This window comes from Haliaeetus leucocephalus, unplaced genomic scaffold (genome assembly GCF_000737465.1).
Source record: "Haliaeetus leucocephalus isolate CR32 unplaced genomic scaffold, Haliaeetus_leucocephalus-4.0 Scaffold373, whole genome shotgun sequence".
In the NCBI taxonomy this organism is placed as follows: Eukaryota; Metazoa; Chordata; class Aves; order Accipitriformes; family Accipitridae; genus Haliaeetus; species Haliaeetus leucocephalus.
This window is the reverse complement of record NW_010972809.1, coordinates 4,090,931-4,110,101: the sequence shown is the minus strand read 5'-3', so window position 1 is coordinate 4,110,101 and position 19,171 is coordinate 4,090,931. Positions and strand designations below refer to the sequence as shown.

General features: G+C 43.3%; 1 protein-coding gene across 3 annotated transcripts in view; it reads left to right on the top strand.

The window, feature by feature from the left end:
• Positions 1–17,848, top strand: part of PHACTR1 (phosphatase and actin regulator 1) — a 305,821-nt gene extending 287,973 nt beyond the window's left edge. For 2 of the 3 annotated variants that reach the window (XM_010573211.1, XM_010573212.1), the window contains 4 exons: positions 3,086–3,147; positions 11,849–11,989; positions 15,347–15,423; positions 17,702–17,848. In XM_010573211.1, the coding sequence (XP_010571513.1) occupies positions 3,086–3,147; positions 11,849–11,989; positions 15,347–15,423; positions 17,702–17,717 (296 nt within the window). In that variant the 3' untranslated portion in view covers positions 17,718–17,848. The remainder of the gene's footprint in view (positions 1–3,085; positions 3,148–11,848; positions 11,990–15,346; positions 15,424–17,701) is intronic. The other variant, XM_010573214.1, reaches the window with a different exon arrangement.
• The last annotated feature ends 1,323 nt before the right edge of the window (positions 17,849–19,171 follow it).

Below are 19,171 nucleotides of genomic sequence, written 5' to 3'. Positions count from 1 at the left end.
CTTAAACAAGTAAATATAAATAGTGTCTGGTTTATACATCACTTTATGTCCTTTCCCTAGAGTTCTGAGAAGGAGAATTATAATAAATATAATGGAGCCTAGAGAAAAAGAGACATAGGAAGCAATAATGAAGAGTGTAAATTCTCTGCATAAGCAGGTCAAGCAATTTGCAAAAGCCTAGGTCAGAGCACAGACGTGCGCACACACACACAGAGGAAACCCAGCAAGGTCCCAGGTAGACTAAATAGGATTTCCTCTGCAGTTAAAGCTGAAATCTTCTTGATTTAAATGTCATGTCTGGTACCATGATGTTCCTGTTACATGTATAACTGCATTATTGCCCATTCTGATGGAAAGAAATGAGGCAAAATGTGGTTGGACAGCCAGTCTTTATACATGAAGTGATCACTTCCTAGCTCTGTGCTGCTGCAATAATTATGAGATGGTCATCTTTATTGAATTACAAGGGCAAAGCATCCATTGCACAAGTTCCACTACTTGCTGGTAGCAACAGTAAGATTACAGCAGCCACAGCAAAGAAACAGAGAACAGGGACACTGGTGCTTGAAGGTCCTTCACTGAAGTATACCCAATTCACTGACTCTTATTTAAGTCAAAGGCATGTAGTGAGAGGAGTCCAGACCTGCAGGGTTAGTGTGAAGACTAAAGAACACTTTTTGCAGTTAATACTTGCTGGCTAAGTTTATGAGGAAGGATGCCTCAATCCCCCTCACACACCACCCCCCCATGCCACTTCTCAGGTGGATGGAAGTAGTTCAATTGTCAGCCTGGCACATTCAGGGTTGCATAAATTCCTCACAAAAATGATGGTTAGGTAGGCTCTGAGGGTCTCAGGCTGTACTGAGGGACATTTCACACTGGCACAGAAATCAGGCCTGAAAATCACACCCATACCCAGCCACCCTCACACACACAGGTCTAGAGAAACAGAGCATCTCCTGAACACATAAGATAAAATAAAGCAACAGTTTTGTACCTTCATAAGATTGGCATGACTTAATTAACTTTAAAGAAATAGCTGAAACAAAGTCACTTTCTGGTTTCAGAGGAGAATGTATTCCTAATTCCCAGCTTTTGCCTGACCGAGGTCTTCAGCCTGCCTGGCTGTCTCTGAAGGTGGGTGGCTGGGCTGAGAAGTGAGAAGAAAAGAAAGATATCATATGCCAAGTACAAAAATAAACGGCCATAACTAAGTTTTATACATAACTCCTCGACTTCTTGCGGTTCTACCCTGACTCTGTGTGGCCTCTGTTTAGCACTGGGTCTCTCTGGCTTAATCTTACAAGGATGTATTAGTGGCTCTATTTCTGAAAGTAGGCATTTCCAGGACCAGCTCCTCCAAATTTGAGACGCAAAGGGAAGAAGATTGCTAGAGGAACAATTGCTAGAAGAGAATCCAGCCCACTAGGGACAAAAACCACTGAAAGAGGAAAAATATATTCATCAGTATAGGTATTCCAGTTATCATTTAAAAAGCCATTTGTGACTCCCTGCTGTCTTCTGTTCTTTTTAATCCAGTATTGGTTTCCTTCCTCCTGAAAACGTAATCAGTATTTTTGGTAAAATGTCATTTGAAGATCAGAAGCGTATTGTAAAACATCATAACATGAACTGGCTCTTTGTCCCTTTGGTGGAGATTTCCCAGTCCTGCTAAAGTCAGTGAGCAGTTGTGATAGATCTGTCAACTCTACTGTCCTGAGCAGCAAGAAACCTGGCTTCCAGCCTAGCCCTCCTCACCTGCTCAGAGACTTCTGTGGTCTCTAAACCTTAGGTCTTATTTCTGTGTGGGGAAAGCCCTGGTTTTGAACACATTGGTTTGAAACATTGCATCTCCTCCACTGTGGGCACACTTCTGCTGGGTTAGGACCTCCTTATATTATTTTTGGCTTGTCCCAGTTGGTTAGTGGGAGTGCTGACCTGTGCTCTCATGGCTGAAGAAGTTACGTCTGGCAGTTTGTTACTGTCATTTTGTCAGAGGTGCCTGCTTCTCCCACAGGATCAGTGGAGAGGAATGTGGGATTCCCCCTTGCGTTTAATTCAGTCCAAGTTGGACAGTTTAAACCAAGTCACCTATCCCAAACTGGCCTTTGAGGTCCGTGATCGCCCCTGCAGAGAGTTATTCCTGCCTGAGCTAGTCCTATCTGGGTGAAAACCAGATCACACCAGGGGCACAGGGTACTTGTTGGAAAAGCTGATGAGTTGTGTTTGCTCTCATCTGTTATGCACAGGCGTGATTGGAGTAAGGAGCAGTTCAGCTGTCAACAAAGCAGTGGAAACGGATCCTAACTGATTGAGGAGCTGAGTGCCAAGAAACCTGGGCTTTTAGTGACTTTCAGTAAAGTTCAGTGCAAAGACATGCATGACAACCTGCTCCTAAGTTGAAGAAGAGTTAGTGTACTCAAATGTTATTGTCCTCTTGAGGAACAATGGTTCAGGCTTGCCCTGGCAAGAACTTGTAACATGATCTTTTGGCTTAATGTTGAAAGTGAGTTGCCCTAAGATGTGCTTTTACACTCCAGTGTGATGCTGTGAAGGCTCATGATGGAAGGACACTCTCTCCTTACTCTGCTCAGGTCATGGGAGGTTGCAGACTTTGCCTGGCACCCCTATTCTGAATTCTTTTTCCATTCCCTCCAAAGAGTAGCTGCAAGAAATTATTCTGTAGATGGAAAAAAAAAAAAAAAAGCATGTGTTTCTTTTCCAACCATTGACCTTGCAGCCTCGCACAATCCAACCGTATCGTAGCTGAACCCCCTGAGGCCACCAGGCCTGTGGGCAGGGAGATAACGGTTTCTGAAGAGCTGGCTCGCTGCCTGGCCCTTCTAGAATGTGACACACGTGAAGAGATGCCAACACAGGGAAAGGAAGGAGGCTGTAGATGTTTTATGAAGTGTGTGAAGAAGCACAGTAACTACAGATTGAGGAAGTTCACCAGCCCCAGAGGGACATGCTGTGCGTCAGAGAGGTCCTGAAACATTAATATACTGATGGAGAGGCTTATTTTGTTGCATACTGTGCATGCCTGATGAGTCCACAGCCTGAGATCCTTGTAAATCTTTTACAGCCCGGAATGAGCAAGAGGAGCAGGAGGAAAAACGAGAGATAAAGAGAAGATTAACACGTAAGGTGAGAAGCAACTTTGATCCTATTATGACACTACTGTAATTTTCTCCCTACTGCACAGTTGTTTACCTTTTTCCTTTTTCTCAGACCATTTTCAGAAGTAGAGCATGGAACAAGTCTTAAAAGAATCTTTAAAAGAAATCACCAATGTTACAGGGTGTAAGTCCACAGAGAGTGAAGGGAACCACTTTGCAGGCTATTGCTGGTAACATTTTGAAACAGGACAAAAGAAGATCTAGTCTTCATAACCAAAGGAGCTTTGAACAGTGAAAGATAGAGAGCCTAGCATTGGTCTAACCCTGCTCCCTGTAAATGTAATGGCTTCTGCAGCCATTACAAAGGAACAAAGTTAAAACAATGCTGATTGCATTTGAAAATCCCACCTAAAAAAAGCATAAAACTGGGAAATAGACTTTTTCTGGAAATGGAGATTGTCACTTGAGGGATTTAAACTAAATAGGGACAAGCACTCGCAAAATGGTGTATAGTGCAGAAACAATCTTGTATTGGCAGGGAAGGATGAACAGAACAGCATAGTTTGGTTTTGGTTTTCCTCCCATTTGAAAGTCATTTACTCTTAAAACTGAAGAACAGTCATTTCAGATGCACACATTCAGTTTCGCAGCTGGTGTAAATGTCTATAGATGCCTCAACATACATAGCCAACAATCCATCGTGTTATTGCAGATAAACTTTATTTCACCACTGACATATTTCCTATCTCCAGAGGTGGAGAAAGCCCCCTAAAAACTCACATATTTGTGAAGCAGCACCAGTCCCTTCCTGTACATTTTTAGGTGGCTTAGTCTTTTTGACCTCTGTGATCACAAGCTTTCATGGTATAAATAATAACAAAGAAAGGGCTCTAAATATGTATGGAAAGGTTACATTCAGAGAGCTGGATTGCTTTCTTTCATGGTTAAAAATCTCATGCCTTATTCTAAGCTCACCTAAATCAGCAGAGTTCTTGGTCACCAACGGGGGGGATACTGCTGTTGTCTCCAGGAGCTAAGGAATGCGGCCCAGAGAGCTGTAATATTATTCTAAAAACAAATTCCTGACACAACGGCAGGGATGGTCTCGCATCCCCTTGTAGCACTGCCTGAAAGAAAAGATCCTAACTGCATTGCAGATGTTTCATTGGACTTGCACTCTGTGCAAAGGCTAGAAATACCGTTTTACCAGGCTTTTGATTTCCCTGTACATTGAAGGGTAAACACATACAGGAATCCAATCCAAAGCTTGATGCCGTTTGATGAACGGCTGTAATAGATAAAAAGCAAAGCTACCCATACCCAATCTGCTGCCTAAGAAGTGAGGGCTTGCTAACTCAGACGGCATTATTGCCTTACAGTTCCCATCCTCTGCTATTTTGTAGGAAAGGTACAAAGTACATGAATTGTCTGTTGCAGGCAGAGGCCACAGCCACATGCTCAACTAAAACATCCAGGCTGCTGTAGCATCGCAGCAGTTTCTGCTCCCTGAAACCTCAACAGTTTTCTGAGACTTCTTTCTTTGTCTTGTTTGCACTTTTAAGTAGGAACAACAGCAAGAGCAGCATCAGTCCAAGCCCCTTGCAGTCAGCTCTTTAATGTTCATACCCCTGTTCCCAGTCACATTCCTTTTAGCCTTTTTTGGCTTCTTCGCTAGTAAAGATTTTTCTCCCCCATGTTTGTGAGGTTAGTATCAACATGACTTAGCATTGTTTGATTTTGATCATCTTTTTAAACTGTTGTAAATTGTTCTAGTGACATATAATTTTAATGAAAGAACCACAGGCCTGGTCTAATGACAAATTTTGTTCTCACCTACCAAACATACTGCCATAAAAGCTCAGAAATCACTAGAGGAAAGAAGTGAATAAAGTGTGCAAGTGAGTAGATAACAACTAGAAATGCCAACCACGTAGTGAATCCTGCAAAAATTGTTGTTATTCCCCAGCTCTATCTTTCGTGAGCATGTCCCAGATGTGTCATTGTGTCTACAGCAGAGTAGCAGACTCCTTCTGTCGATTTGTACTGAAGTCTTATTACCAAAGGATTTTAAACCTCAGATCAAGCAGAAGTTTAATTGAGCACGGCAGGTGTTCTGCCCAGCAGACCTTTCTGTTTGCACTGACTCTTAGTGCACACACATACCCACAGGGTAAATTCAACATAAGGAAAGTATGCCATGTTGCCTCCTTGTAACCGTGTGTAGTTGATAATAAGAAGGGAAGGGGATTCTGCAGAAAGCACTGACAAGACTTGACCTTGCACTATAGAAACTGCTACTGTGCTGTTTTTTTGGTGGCGTCATTCCAACTCCAAGGGAACAACCCACTTCATCCATTAAAAAGGTGTTCTTAAAATTCCTTCAGCACTGACATTTTGTTACAGTATTATGATGATAAGTTGTAACATGACATACTGTAATAAGTAAGATTACCTTGCCAGGTCTAGATGCCTTATTAAAGTCAGCAATAAATACCCAGTTGAATTCATCATCTGGACAGGCAATTTCTAAAAAAAAAATTTAAAAAATCAGGTGACCTATAGCAAGCTGCCCCTTTAAGCACTTTTCATTCTCTCAGACTCATCTAACTCCAAATTAACTGGGGATAGGGAATAGCTGCTATTCAAGGAACAAAATGGAGGCAAATGCTGTTAGTTTCTGTGTAGCTCATGTCCCTGTTACCTGAGGAAGGAGAAGTGGAGTATATTTGCCTGTCACCTGAGATGCCCATGGATGGGTTCTGTACATCCAGCCACCCCTGTGCTCCTTCTCCCTGCCCCTCGGGGCCCACTGAGCAGTTTTGGCACATGGACTTGCATCATTTGAGTGAAGGGACATGTGGATTAGGAAGGGGTTTTCTCTGAGCACTGATCTTGGCCCACAAGCCCATTCCAGGAATATTAATGTGGAGATGCCCTCTGGGAGAAGTGTTGCAGGCAGGTCCCCTCCACAAGGAGATGTGGACCCCCAGGAATTACTACTAAGAATCTATCCTCTCTGAACCACAGTGAATTTGGCCGAGCACCAAGGCAATTAACATAAGCCTGAACTCCCCCTGAGGACTTCCATTACAGAGAGCGAGTTGTAGCCTGGATTAACAGAACAAATTACAAATTACTTGCAAAGAGGAATAAAACTATTCTTTTCCTACCTTCTCTTCTCTCAAATAGCATCATGCTCCCCGTTCCCCAGAACTGTTTACTGCTTCCTATCCCCAACTGCCAATAGCTAATTTTTCCCGGAGGTCTAGCTCCAAAACTAAAAATCTCATAGCTGTAATATCAACAATGAAAATTATGAGATGTGGCTGTTTTTTAAAATCCATGAAATAATCTGAAATCTTTGCTCCCATTAAATTCCTGCCCTGGTACAACTTAAACTTTCTGTTCACGGGTGCCTCACTGGGAAATATCTTGTTGTTCAATCTTTTCTTTAATTGACCTCCACTGGCTTGCATCAGCACAGGCTGTTCAAAATAATGAACTCTTGAGAAAGGTGGGACTCATCAGAGGAAGGTGAGAGGGAGGCGGGGAGGGTGGGTGGGAGGTCAGAGAAGAAAAAGTGTTAGCAGCTAATTTGGATAAACTGCATTTAGAGTTAGTGGGAAAGGTCTTTGGGTCATTTCATCACATCCTGCTCCTATGTCTTACCACAAAAGGTCGAGAGCAAAGGAGAGAGGGGGTTGTGTGCACTGCTAGTTAGGATCTGTAATTTTTCACCTTGGTTTCTTCCCTAAATAACAACCATAACATTTTAACGAGGTAACAAAGCAGGCAATGATGGTGTGACAAGACAACGAGCTTCATTGTGACTGAAGTGGAGCAAACGGAGCATTTTTCCTTTGACTAAATCCCAAGACCAGACCGGCAAGAGTATGTTCCCCTCCACTTTACCTGGTGGCAGTGCTTGGGTTTGCTTCATTTCCCACGCCGAGAAAAAGGGGTTTGTGTTAAACCTTCCCTTGCAAATTGGCTTAGTATCGAAGCTTGAAACATGCCCATTTTCATCTCCAGTGATCCAGAATATACAGAGGAAAACTTGACCTCCTGTGATGAGACATGGGAGGTCCTGTCCTCATTTACACTGCTTTTACATTAATACAAATCCATTTACTTCAAAAGGGATTTTCGCTCTGGTTCACACTCAGATAATGAGGTCACTCACTGTAAAGTTATCCTGCTCCCTCAGCTCACAAATCTTCACAAATAGGCAAATACAAGCGTATATGCCCAGGTGGCACACCCAGAAAAAGTCCAGACACACACATGCACATCCCTTTGACATTAACAGAAGTAAGCCAACTCAGTAAGATCCCTTCCTCCCCCCTTGGAGCACCACTACCTCGTGCAGGCAATTGCATCGTGTCCTTGACCATATCCTTTTACTGTAAGTTTCAAACGTGCCCTATTCTTTCTGCCTGTTAGAAGAAGCAGAGCTTATTCTCACGTGTTGCCCAAGAAGGATTGTGCAGCGTTAAGCAATTTTGACCCAAGAGACCGCAGCTCACAGGTCATAAAAATAAACTCCAAGGTGAGATCTCAGGTGAGCTCTGCCGCCAGTGTGAACAGACATTGAACTGACACCTACAGTGTGTGGAGCCGCTTAGAGTCTGTTCTGCAAAGCTATTTCCCCAGCTGTTTAAGAGTTAAGGGTGATCTGGGTAGCCCAAACATACTGAGAGACTCTCGTGCTTAGCAGCTCACAAGAAACCTCTGCAATGGCATGAGAACAAGGCAGGGCAGTTTGTTAACCATTCAAATAATGTAGCTTTAATTAATTGCTTTTAGAAAACCACTCAGTGTGGTTGTCCCTCTTTTTACATTTAGTATGATCGGATTGGCACTTCAGTTTAATGTACTGAATATATTTTGTGTGTGTGTATTTATATATGTAAAAATATGTAGATTTATGGCTACACGTGAACTATGTGGTATAAGCTGTGGACTTCAGGACTGTCTTTCACAGCCAGAGCACTGGCACGAGTCACTGCATCTTTTTTCTGTTCATAGCTCTGCACCAGGCCTCCTGGGTCACCTTGAGCTGGTTGCTCTGTCTCTGTGCTTCGCGTGCTCCAACTGCTCGGTGGGGATGGAGACACTGCCCACCACTCTGATGGGGTGTATAAGTACCTGAAATTGCACTGGTTGTAGGTTTCTGAAGAAATGGCAGGGCATCTAAAAATAATATACAGTAATAGTCGTATGACTTCAGAGGAAGAGAAGCAGCTTTTAGTCTGTCTTACGTTCAGGTGTCACCTAAGAATGAAAAATGCACATTAACACCAAAGTTTCATAATGTGCTTAAGCCCTTGACATTTCTTCATGTATAATTCAGTGCGCTGTTCTTCATACCCACCAAAGGGTCACAGGGAGTTTCAGTGGTGTAAAATGTGCAGGTGATGCACCTGCTTTGACTTTTGTGCATTTGCAAACATGAGAACTTACCTAAGACGCCTCTCATTTCATCATGTGACCCTTAACATTTACTGTCATTTCTTTGATTTTAACCCACACCCAGTGCACAAGGAAGCCAAATTAGCTGTTTAAGATCCAGTGCAGCATTGAGGTAAAGACTAGCAATGAATTCACATAGCCAGCAAAAGCATCACCACCTCTGTGGTGCTTGATGCTCTTGCTTTCTTGACACCACCTAGACAGCAGCCTGGCACAGCATGTTTCAGTGTATCAACAGCCACCTTCCTTCTCCTTTGTACAAACTTGCTAATCACTTCGATTAGCACAAACCTGAAAGCCAGCTAATGTCAAGAGCTGACAGAAGCTGTGAAATAGAGCCAGTCATTTTTTGAAAGTCCTCTTCCAGCTTGGAAAGCTTGTAGGAGTTCCTGCTTCCCTTGTAGCCATTTAGAAACACAGAGTTTAATTCATAGGATTTCGTGTTTTGTTGGTGTCATCATACTCCAGGTAATAAGACGATTTATTTTTTAAAAAATTCTATTCTAATCTGAAACAACACCTAGGCTATGTCCTAACATGATAAAAGCTGAGAAGTGTACAGATAATATTGGTGATTCATCCTTAATTCATGCTGTTGTGAGAAAAGAAGCAGCTGATGGAAGTAAAGATGGAGTCTCACCCTTATCTTTGCAATTTTGGGGTGTAGTCATAAGATTATTTCAGCATAAAGATTCTCTATTCCCATAGTGAGGGGTTAGATTTTAAATAATCAGAAGGAAAACTGTGCTGTGCTATCTGAATAATAATGTCTCGGTGCTAACAAACCTGCAGCTCCTAGTACTAGGGCTGCTAGAAAAAACTACCAATTTGAAATCATATTCAAGATGAGTTGTAGGACAGAGAGAAGCCTCACTCATAGTGTAACTGGGATTATACTCAAAGTGTGGTATTAGCACTTTGGTTTTCTTGCATTTGTTAAAAGCCCGTCTATTAATTGCAGTGTGTATTTGGCTTGCAGGTGACTTAGGTGTAGGTGTCAGGGCTGCAGGCTGAAGAGACGATTCTGTTCTGTTAGAAGGAAAAATAACATTTTTTAATCTATATATGCTTCAGTCTGTTGTGCCCTCTGGCTTTTCTGACATGGTACTCTAGCTCAGAGATATGTTTATCCTCTTGTCTAAAAAAAGCCAAAAGTGTTATGCCTGCTGTGTATGCATTTTGCTTTTTTAAAAAAAAAGGTCCCCAAAACATGTAGTCTGAGTTTTGCTCATGCTTCTTGCTAACCTCACTGCATACATGCTTTTTGGCTGACCTGAGCATGCCTGGCCTGAACGTGGGTGTACAAAATGGGTCTTTTCTTGGGAAGCCTTTGGAAGAAATACGAGGAATGTTGTGTGACAACCACATGCAGAGCAGCTTGCCCCAGGAAACTTCATGCCTCCCATAGAAGGTGGTGGATGTGAGAAAACTGTCAAAAGATCTTTGCAATATTCAGAAGTTTCAAAGTTGTTCTTTTTGAAACCATCAAGAAGTTTTTCCCCCTATTAAATGTCATAATTTATCCTAAAATGGCTTTGGAGACAACACATGTACTGCCTGCTGAGCTGCAACTTGACTGATGCCAGCTGTGCTAGGGAAGGGCATTACATGGCAGAATGTAGAGCTGTGCTCCTGGTTGCACTTTCTTTCCATGATTTCTCTGCCTTTGGTGTGTGCAAAATGGCTGGGCTGCAGCCAGGTGGGGTAGAACCTGATTCCTGTCCTCCTGAGCATCTCACAGGCAGGGCATTAGTGCAGCTCTGCAGACTACACGAGATGTTTGAACTCAGTTTGTGAGTGCATGCTCAGGGCTATCAGTGTAAGGAGAGCAGCCCCACTGTCACCTCCCACCACAACCATCTTTTCTAAAAAGAGAAGAGAGAGGCAGCCATCCATGCCAAGAAGCAGCACACAGGGATTTAAAGCTAGAGGCAGGATGGGGTGATGGAGCTATCTTGCATCAGCACCCAAATGCTGGAGAAAGGTGGGCTTTTTCACCCTCCACTTAGTATCCTGGCTGTTTTGAATCTTAATTCTCCCTGGAAGATGAAATGCAGGGAACTGAAATACTTAATTTGGGAGGAAGATGGAATTGCATGTCAGGATTCAGGAGCCTAAATAAGTTTGCAGAATAGTCTCAAGCATTTCATGAAATATTTAGACCTTTCACTATTCACAAGGGTGAAGTATTGCAAAACACACCTATTTCTAGTGAGTGGCAATAGCATGATATACTGTATAGCTAATTGTTAGCAGGATATTATTTTTCCTGATGCATCATGATTGCAAATGTTTCACTCTAATAGTGAAACTTTTCCAGCTAATATACAGCCACATGCACACGTGTATGTACCACTTTCTTTAGAAACAGTTGTGTAATTGCTTTTGACATTAATCAGCATGCTGTGCATCCAAGGAGAATTGTTCCCTGAAAGCCAGTTCCTGTCCCTAGCCACGTAACTGGCTGTACAATACGTGGGCTACCAGCACACTACTGTTTCTAATTTGAGAGGAGAGTTTTGACTGTGGCTGCCTATTCTGCTGTGGAATTTGAAAGAAATGCTTGGAACAATGAAGATGCTTTCTTGACATGATACGATCCACCCTTGCAATTTTTGGGGGGGCTTGTATTATGCAATGTAAACTGTTAAAAGTCAAATACACTGTGACACAAAATAGAGCTGCAGCATACAGTGAAAAGTTCAATGAGCACTAGTCATCACCCTGCCTGCCTTTTCTAGAGGTAAGGACAAGTCTGTAGAATATCAGAATGGTAAGGAAAATTGTTTTTCACCGTCTACACATAATTCAGGGCAGGAGCCACTCGGTGTCTTTGCCTGACTCTTCCCAGGCGGCACAGAAGCACACACAGCCTGTGCAGGTAGTTTTAAAGTTGAGTTGTGGTCTTCATCTCTTCCTGAGACATTGGTGCACTAGGAGACTTTCTTGCATTAAATCTCATTTCTGCCAGGGGTGACCAACCTCAGCCAGGGATTAGGGTCTTCCGCCACAGCTGCTTCCCAAACAACGGTGGGCTGCTCCGGCAGCAAGGTGGGATGATATTCAAGGTGCTATAACAAGAGGTTATCTCCCAAGTAGCAACTCTGTGAAAGGTTGATAAAAACAATGGTACTGGGAATGTCTGTACTGTCTTCTTATCGTAACAATGGTTGTAGTAAAATAAATCCCCAAGCAGCACTCTGCAGGGAAAAAGTGAAGTCCTGCTGTCTTTTTCCACTCCTTCCTCAAACCTGCAGCTGAGTCAAAGGCCCACGGTAGAAGAGCTACGCGAGAGGAAGATCCTCATCCGCTTCAGCGACTACGTGGAAGTGGCAGACGCACAGGACTATGACAGGAGGGCGGACAAACCCTGGACACGACTCACAGCCGCCGACAAAGTAAGTGGAACAACTTTGCGAGAGCCATGATCTGAATAGCTAGAGCATGTCGTGGCGAATGGCATCCCTGGGGTCCCACAGGACCCATGGCCGTCAAGGAATAAACCTCCACCTGATGTCCCTTCCCAACACACCTGTAGTTTCTTCCCATTCACGAGGTTTGTTGTTTGAGTCACAAATCTTTGGCAAGAAGGCTCCTATATGCGTGGAAACCAGGAGCAAGCTTAGCAGCATTACACCATTTAAACAGAGAGGAGGGAATATCAAGCCCTTTGAGGAAAGGTCTTGATGGCAGCCCTGTTATTTGTTTGTTGGTTTTGGTCTTGCCACATAATGCTGCCAGCTGAGAGCTCCTGCAAGACCTAGCAGAGCAGTGTGACAACAGCACTTGCCTGAATTGCGGTGCCAGGACGGAACAGGCCTGGGTGCAAAAATGCCAGCAGGTCAGATTGGCAAAGGCACCTCCGTCCCACCAAAGCCAGGTAACTTCTCTCCAGTGTGTTGCAACAGAGGCCTTTACTTGGGACTTCTGCCACAGAGTATTTTAAGAAATAAACTGAAATCACGTAAGCCCTGCAGACAAAGAAAAGATGGGTGTTTGGTATTGACAGCACTGTCCTCTGAGCACCGGTGGAACTTTCACCAAGCGGTGTCTCTGGTGTTGGCGTTGGTGGCGGGGGCGTTACACTGCTGGCAAATTATATGAGTCACATCCTGAGGGTCTTAATGGTGCCTCAGGAAGAAGATTTAAATGTTCTGTGGCCGCTGTAAGAAAAGAGGACGAGGCTGATCAGTGATTCCCATGCTTACAGTCACTCTATGATGCCCATGTAAGTGCAAAGACTTTCAGGTATCTGAATTCAAGCCTTGACTATTTTTTTGCTGTGAGACTTATGCAGCCATGGGGACCATGATGTCCAATGTTTGGAGACAGGTGCAGGATTTCTGGCCATGCCACTCATTTGTGGTGCTCTTGGTTTTATTCACAGAGGAAAGGGCAGCCAGTTAAACTTGTGTAATTTAACCAAAGGTCTTGTATGGTTTTGTGACCACTGGTTTTCTCCTTGACAGAGGGCTTTTTTCAGTTTAGCTTTGGCTAAGTTAAGGTAGCATAAACTGATCTGAAAAAAGGAAAAACTTCCTCCAGACTGTCCACAGACCATAATATAGTGGGTTAAATTAGCTTTTCCCATTTTATCTCAGCATGTTGGACAAGGTCTTAGTTTTATTCTCCCAAGTGGTAGATGAGGGAGGGAATAAATCTCCAACTGATTCTGCAGCCTTTGAGAGATCCCTGCCTGGGATGAAGGGCGTGGAGAAACTTAGCTGGGAAAGGAGAAGATTTGGTGTCCAGAGAGGTCCTTCCTCATCCTGTGTCTGTTAAAAGAACAAGTATTAAATACCACTATTAAATGTAGCTTGGTAAAGAATTCAGTATTAAGGCAAAGTACTTTGGGGTCACTTTTTCTTTTTTTATAATGCATGTGCAAAGTCAATACTCAGAGCAAAGGGCTTAAGTTCCCCAAATGAACCTTTTCTCAGCAAACCAGAAGGAATGTTTGTCATTCTAATATTAATGCCCCTTATGGCATAAGGAAGCAGATATATTCTTTTGGGGGGTTGGGTCTTGTGGGCAGTATCCTGATTTCTGCTGTTCAGATGATGTGCTTTTCCCGACCGCTGTGTCCACTGTTGGAAAAAATAGCCAGACAAATTGGAATCAACTCTGAAATGCCTGACAAAGCTGCAACATCCTATAAAAGATTATTTTCTTCCAGAGCTTTGATTCAATAACTGTCTTCATTGGTCAGCACAGGCTAGATTTATTGCAAAAATAGATTTTAGTAATGGACTTCTCTGTTTGTCAGTAAATCTTGCTCTGTGTGCTGGGTGTAGGGAACTGCCTTCAGTCTGACTTCATTTTTACCAGGTTAGAGGAATAAAAAGGGCACTTTTAAATCTCTCCAACAGATGAGGGATGCAGGGCGGGGACAGATTTCAGACCTTGTGGGAGTCAGCAGCCCATGTGGCCTCCTTCACAGTCAGTTAAGTAGCAAATTGGTTTGCTGAAGGTAGGCCCTTGAGTTGCTGTATAGCCATCACTCTGTCCTGATAGATGGAGGCAGAGCCCAACAGATATTTCTAAGGTAAATAAAAAAACAAAGCTGTGCAGAAAGAGCACAAGGGGCCTTTTCTGTAGACCACACTCACAAAATCTATCACTTAGGGCTTGTCAAGGCAAAGGTAGTTGGTGACTGGATCAGTGGCTGTTGCAAAAGCCCTGTTTTGGGCTCGTGCTGTTCATACTAGTTCAGATTTCCTTTGTCGAGAAAAATTCCTGACAAACATGAGCACTGCCAACTAGAGCAGCCACTTGCTGATGCTGATGTTTTCAGCATCACACAGAAAGGCAGTGGCACACACCTTGGACCTGTGGGAGTATTTGGCCGCAGCACCCACCTTGCACGTGCTCTCCAAATAGTCACAGTGAAGCCTACTTGTGAGCCACAAATACCACAGGGCTGTCAGAAGTCTTGACTTTGGGCTTGGGACTTAAGCCAGTTCTGCTGAGCGCCATCCGTACCATGAAGCTGAGTCCCTCCAAGTCACCCCTTCTACTTTTTTATTCTTCAATATTTCTCTTCCCGCAGTCACCCCTGGTTTTCTTTTACCCCATGGACAAGCCACAGAAGCTGTAGGTAACTGGGTCTCCTGTGGATACTGAATACAACCACCTGTGGCCAGTTTTCTGCTAGATTAGTGCACTGAATTGGTTCAGCAAATGGCACAGCTGGGTCAGAAGGGAGGAGGAGGGTAGAGGGGCAGAGCCTGAGCCTGAGCAGAGGGCAGGGAGCCAGGCATTCCTCTTTCCTTCCCAAGTAAGCTCAGCCGCTTTAGGCAACTTCACCCGAGGAAATTCAGGACCGCATAAAGGTAGGAGACATCTCAAATAGAAGTCTGGCAGGATCCAGGTGGAGTTTACTCACAGTGCAGCTCTGAAACAGATCACAGTGTTTGAGAAACTGTGGTGCACGTTTTTTTTCTCATGCTTATGCTAATTTGGATTTTGTACATAAAAGTGTTTACATAAAAAGTCAGAATTGCGTTCTGTATCTGCGTTGTCTACGATACATTTTCAAATTGAGCCATTCCACCGAAGCATTTATCTCTTCCCTTTATGTGATTTAGAACATGTTTATCTCTGTTCCTTTTCACATTTTAAAGTCTTTTTTATGTTTTTCTTTCTCTCTCTGATAATGTTATCTGCTTCACTTTTAATATACTGTTTTGAGAACAAAGTGAGCTTATTTTGATCTCTCTCATTTATACATTTATGAGTTTATTTGTCCTTTGCAGGCAGCCATTCGAAAAGAGCTTAATGAATTTAAAAGCACTGAAATGGAAGTTCATGAATTAAGTAGGCATCTAACAAGGTAAGACGAGATTAATTTTTTAAGACTATCAATGAATACTGTTGTTTAAAAAAAAACAAACCAGCAGCTGTTTCTCCAACACCCACTGAACCACACCATGAGGTCTAGACAACATTTAGAATTACAGGCTGTAAAAGAAACTCGCACCGATGAACTCACACTGCCCCATTACAGGGCAGTATGCAGGCACATGCCGTCTGTTTAATGAAGTGTAACTTCCTTTTATTTTTTTTAATCATCATGCTCTAGCTGCATGTCTGTTCTTCTGATATCAAAAGTAAATAGTGTTGGTGTCTGAAGGAGGACAGGGAACTCTTGTAGAGCCAGCACATAGCAAGATATGAATGAGCGTACACTCAACCCCCCCGAGCATACGGCTGTTCCACACTAGGCACGTCCCACGTACAGATCTCTCAGTCCTGTCCTCCATGTCCTGCCACAGGCGATGCAGTGGGGAAACTGCACGATTGGCATTATAAGAGAGGCACTAGTTTTTACGCTTTTAGGCTTTTTTTAGTTAAAAAGGTAGAGACTAAATGACTTATCCATGACCCCAAACTAACAACCCTCCTCTTGGACAGGCTAGGGCTGAGGCACACTGCGGGGGTCAGGGCACGTCCCCTCACACAGCCTGTGCTGAGTCTGCTCTGGCTTTGATGCCGAGATGAGCTGAACTCCAGGCATTTCAGCTGAAGTCAGGCCTTTGCAAATCAACATTAACCCCCGCTCATTGTTAGACATTAAAGACAAGCGTTAGGCATTGAAGACAAGTGACAGCAAGATCTGGTGCAAAACTGGAGCTGCCCTTGTATTAATACGTTCATCAGCTAAGGTGCTCATAAAAAATGCAGTCAGTACATTTAAGAAAAATACAGAAAAGCTTAAGGCAAAATTAATTTTGTATTAGGGGATTTTTATGTGTATAAATTAATAATTATATTAAAATTCACCACATGTATTATGCATATATTCCCTTTCAGTAACAATCTCCATTCTACTTCCTAGCATGTGCTAGGATGGTTGCACTGGGGTTTGTACTAACTGAGTGCTGCTAGAGACAAGCCAGCTGCTTTCGAGCCACGAGGTCTGGAAGAAGCTTTAGGGTGTGCAGTTAGCCTAGATCTGTTGACCCCAGTGACTGAGCCTTTGAGGGACATTTGGCTCACTCCTCCAAGAGAGTGGTAACAAATTTAGAAAGGATGAGGCTAAAAGGGGTGTTGCTACAAGGAGTTGAGCTCCACTGAGAACTCCATTGATTTCCATGAGGCCTTTAGCATCCCACAAACACAGAAACTAGTTTACTCTTCCAGAAGTCCCTCCAGCTGCTTGGCTTTAGTAGGTTTCTGGGCAGTATTTTGCTTCTCTTCCAGTGTTGGGGTGAGCAGTGACTCTCTGCGGTGACTCAGTTTGTATTTGAAAGCCACCAAGTGGCTTTGACTCACTAAGTCTGGGCCAGGCATACTCAGAGGTATAGCTAATATAATAGACATTGGAATAAGGATTTGTCTGAAGTTCAGCAGGACTTACTGGTTAGACAAGTGCCTTCAGGAAATACGCACTTGAAGGAAGCACACTTAAACAAAATAGAGTAATTCCCTTAAACAAACTTAGATAAATCACCATTAGAGAATCATTAGCAAGGTGATGAGCTATTCATGTCATTAAGCAGTGGTATGAGCTGAGCAAAGAATATGTGTTGCCTTACTAGTGGGATACATTAATTAATTCATGATAGAGTAAAAAATCAAAGGTTTTAAAAAAAAACCGCATTTGCAGAGCTGACAAATGGAGGCCTCCTGGCACAGGGTGTACTTGCAGAAAGGGTGGCCATTTTAGCTCTACTTGTCTCTTTAACCTCCGACATTAAGGAATAATCATACTTGAACTGTATGTACATCTTTCTGGCTGAAGACCATAAGGTTGGGCTAAACCAGGCAATTTTTGTGGAACTGGGCATGGTGTGGGGTGAAAGAGGACTAGCTAATCTGAAATAACTTCCTTAGGGATCTGATAGGATAGACCCAAAGCATATTAGTGTCATTTGGTAGATTTTGGCGCAAACTGCCTATGAACTGTGAGACTGGCGAGGACCAAGGAAGTGTGAGTATCTGTTCTGGGTCTGCAGTGTCAGCATGGCTGATGTCAGTGCTGCAGGAATCAAGCTGCCTAATTGTTTCACAGTAGCAATTAGTTCTCCAATTTTTTTTATGCAAAAATATGCATGTGAGGATATTATCTTACTATTTATCTTTTTTTTTTTTTCCCCCTTGGGTTTTAGGTTTCATAGACCGTAGCAGTTCAATTCTACCTGACTACTATGCCGTCTTCATAACTAAAAGGAACCATAAGTGCTGGTATTACTCACTTCCCTGTTACGTACAATGTAAATCTTCTGAACTGCCTTTTTAAAAAAAAAAAAAAAGTAGAAAAATAAATATTAAAAAAAAGGAAAATTGTATTTACATGTGATGGGTACTGCAGCATCATCAGACCTGCTGGTTCAAGCTTCAATAACAGAAAATACCCCTGGTGGGAATCGTGCCAAGACTTGGCATCTATGTATAAGACTTTCCTGGCATGTGGATTTGCCATACATGTTCAAGCCCAGCTGGTGGTGCATCCATTTTGTCTTCAGGCACCCCTCATCCTGACAAGCCTCTGTCATCAACTCTAGAGAGCCCTGAGATGGTGTTCAGGGAATCACTGGCCTGGGTGAAGTCTCCAAAAGACGAGCACCTGTGGCACTAAAGCACTTATACCAAACACTCCTTTCAGGCTGCGAGCACCTTATGAGGACGGTGAAGGAGCAGAACTACTCTACAGGCCAGCCTATCTGTGAGTATCACCTGACTAGAAAGGCATTTCTTTCCCTGGAGAAGTTTATGGCCAGTCAGTAGGCATTGTTTGGCTCCCAAGCAGAAACAGGCATCACCTGTAAAGAACAGGACTCCCTACTGAAGGCAGTTCTAGCAACTGTTTATTTTTCATGTCTTTCAAGTATAATTTCCTAAACCCAGTTGTGCACCTGTCAGCAGTAAGCGACAAGAATGTTGAGGACAAGCAAGCAAAACCCATCTCTTCATGGTCACTGCATGGCACTCACTCAGCTTGTACTTTGTTTTTACACCTAAGCCCCGTGATTGTATGAGAGCTGATGCACGCCCGGCAGCAAGAAAGGATGGAATTCCCACTGGCTCTGCAGAGGGACACATGACAGGAGGAACCGGGGTTTCAATGAGGGATATCTATCCTCTCTGTATCAGGTGTTTCAAGAACATGAACAACAAGCATGACAGATTGTGTTACCTGGTCTAACAAAACGAGTCTGGTGCGTTGGTATGGATGGTGGGACTTGTCAGCAGTACCCACAGCTGAGGCATAAGGACAGCAATTCAGAGGTTTTCTGTTTTGGTTTTGATTTATTTTTATTATAGTGGTTTAACACACAAACTGACCAAGTAGAGCTCAGAGAGCTGGTCACTCTGGGCCTGGTTTACCTGCCAACTTAAGTGTGTGCTTAACACGAAGTAAGCATGCAAACAGCCTCACTGTATTCAAGAACATGTCTGACAGGCTTAATTGAAGCTGACCACATTTAAGTGCTTTTCTGAACTTGGGTCAGCACCTTCCAGAGTAAGTAAGTCCTTAACTAGTATAATGCCAGCAAGCTGGGGCAAACATTGTCTAGGATTCCTTTCCAGCTCTTACAAAAAACTATTATGCCATGTTTTGGGCCAGTGGCCCAAAG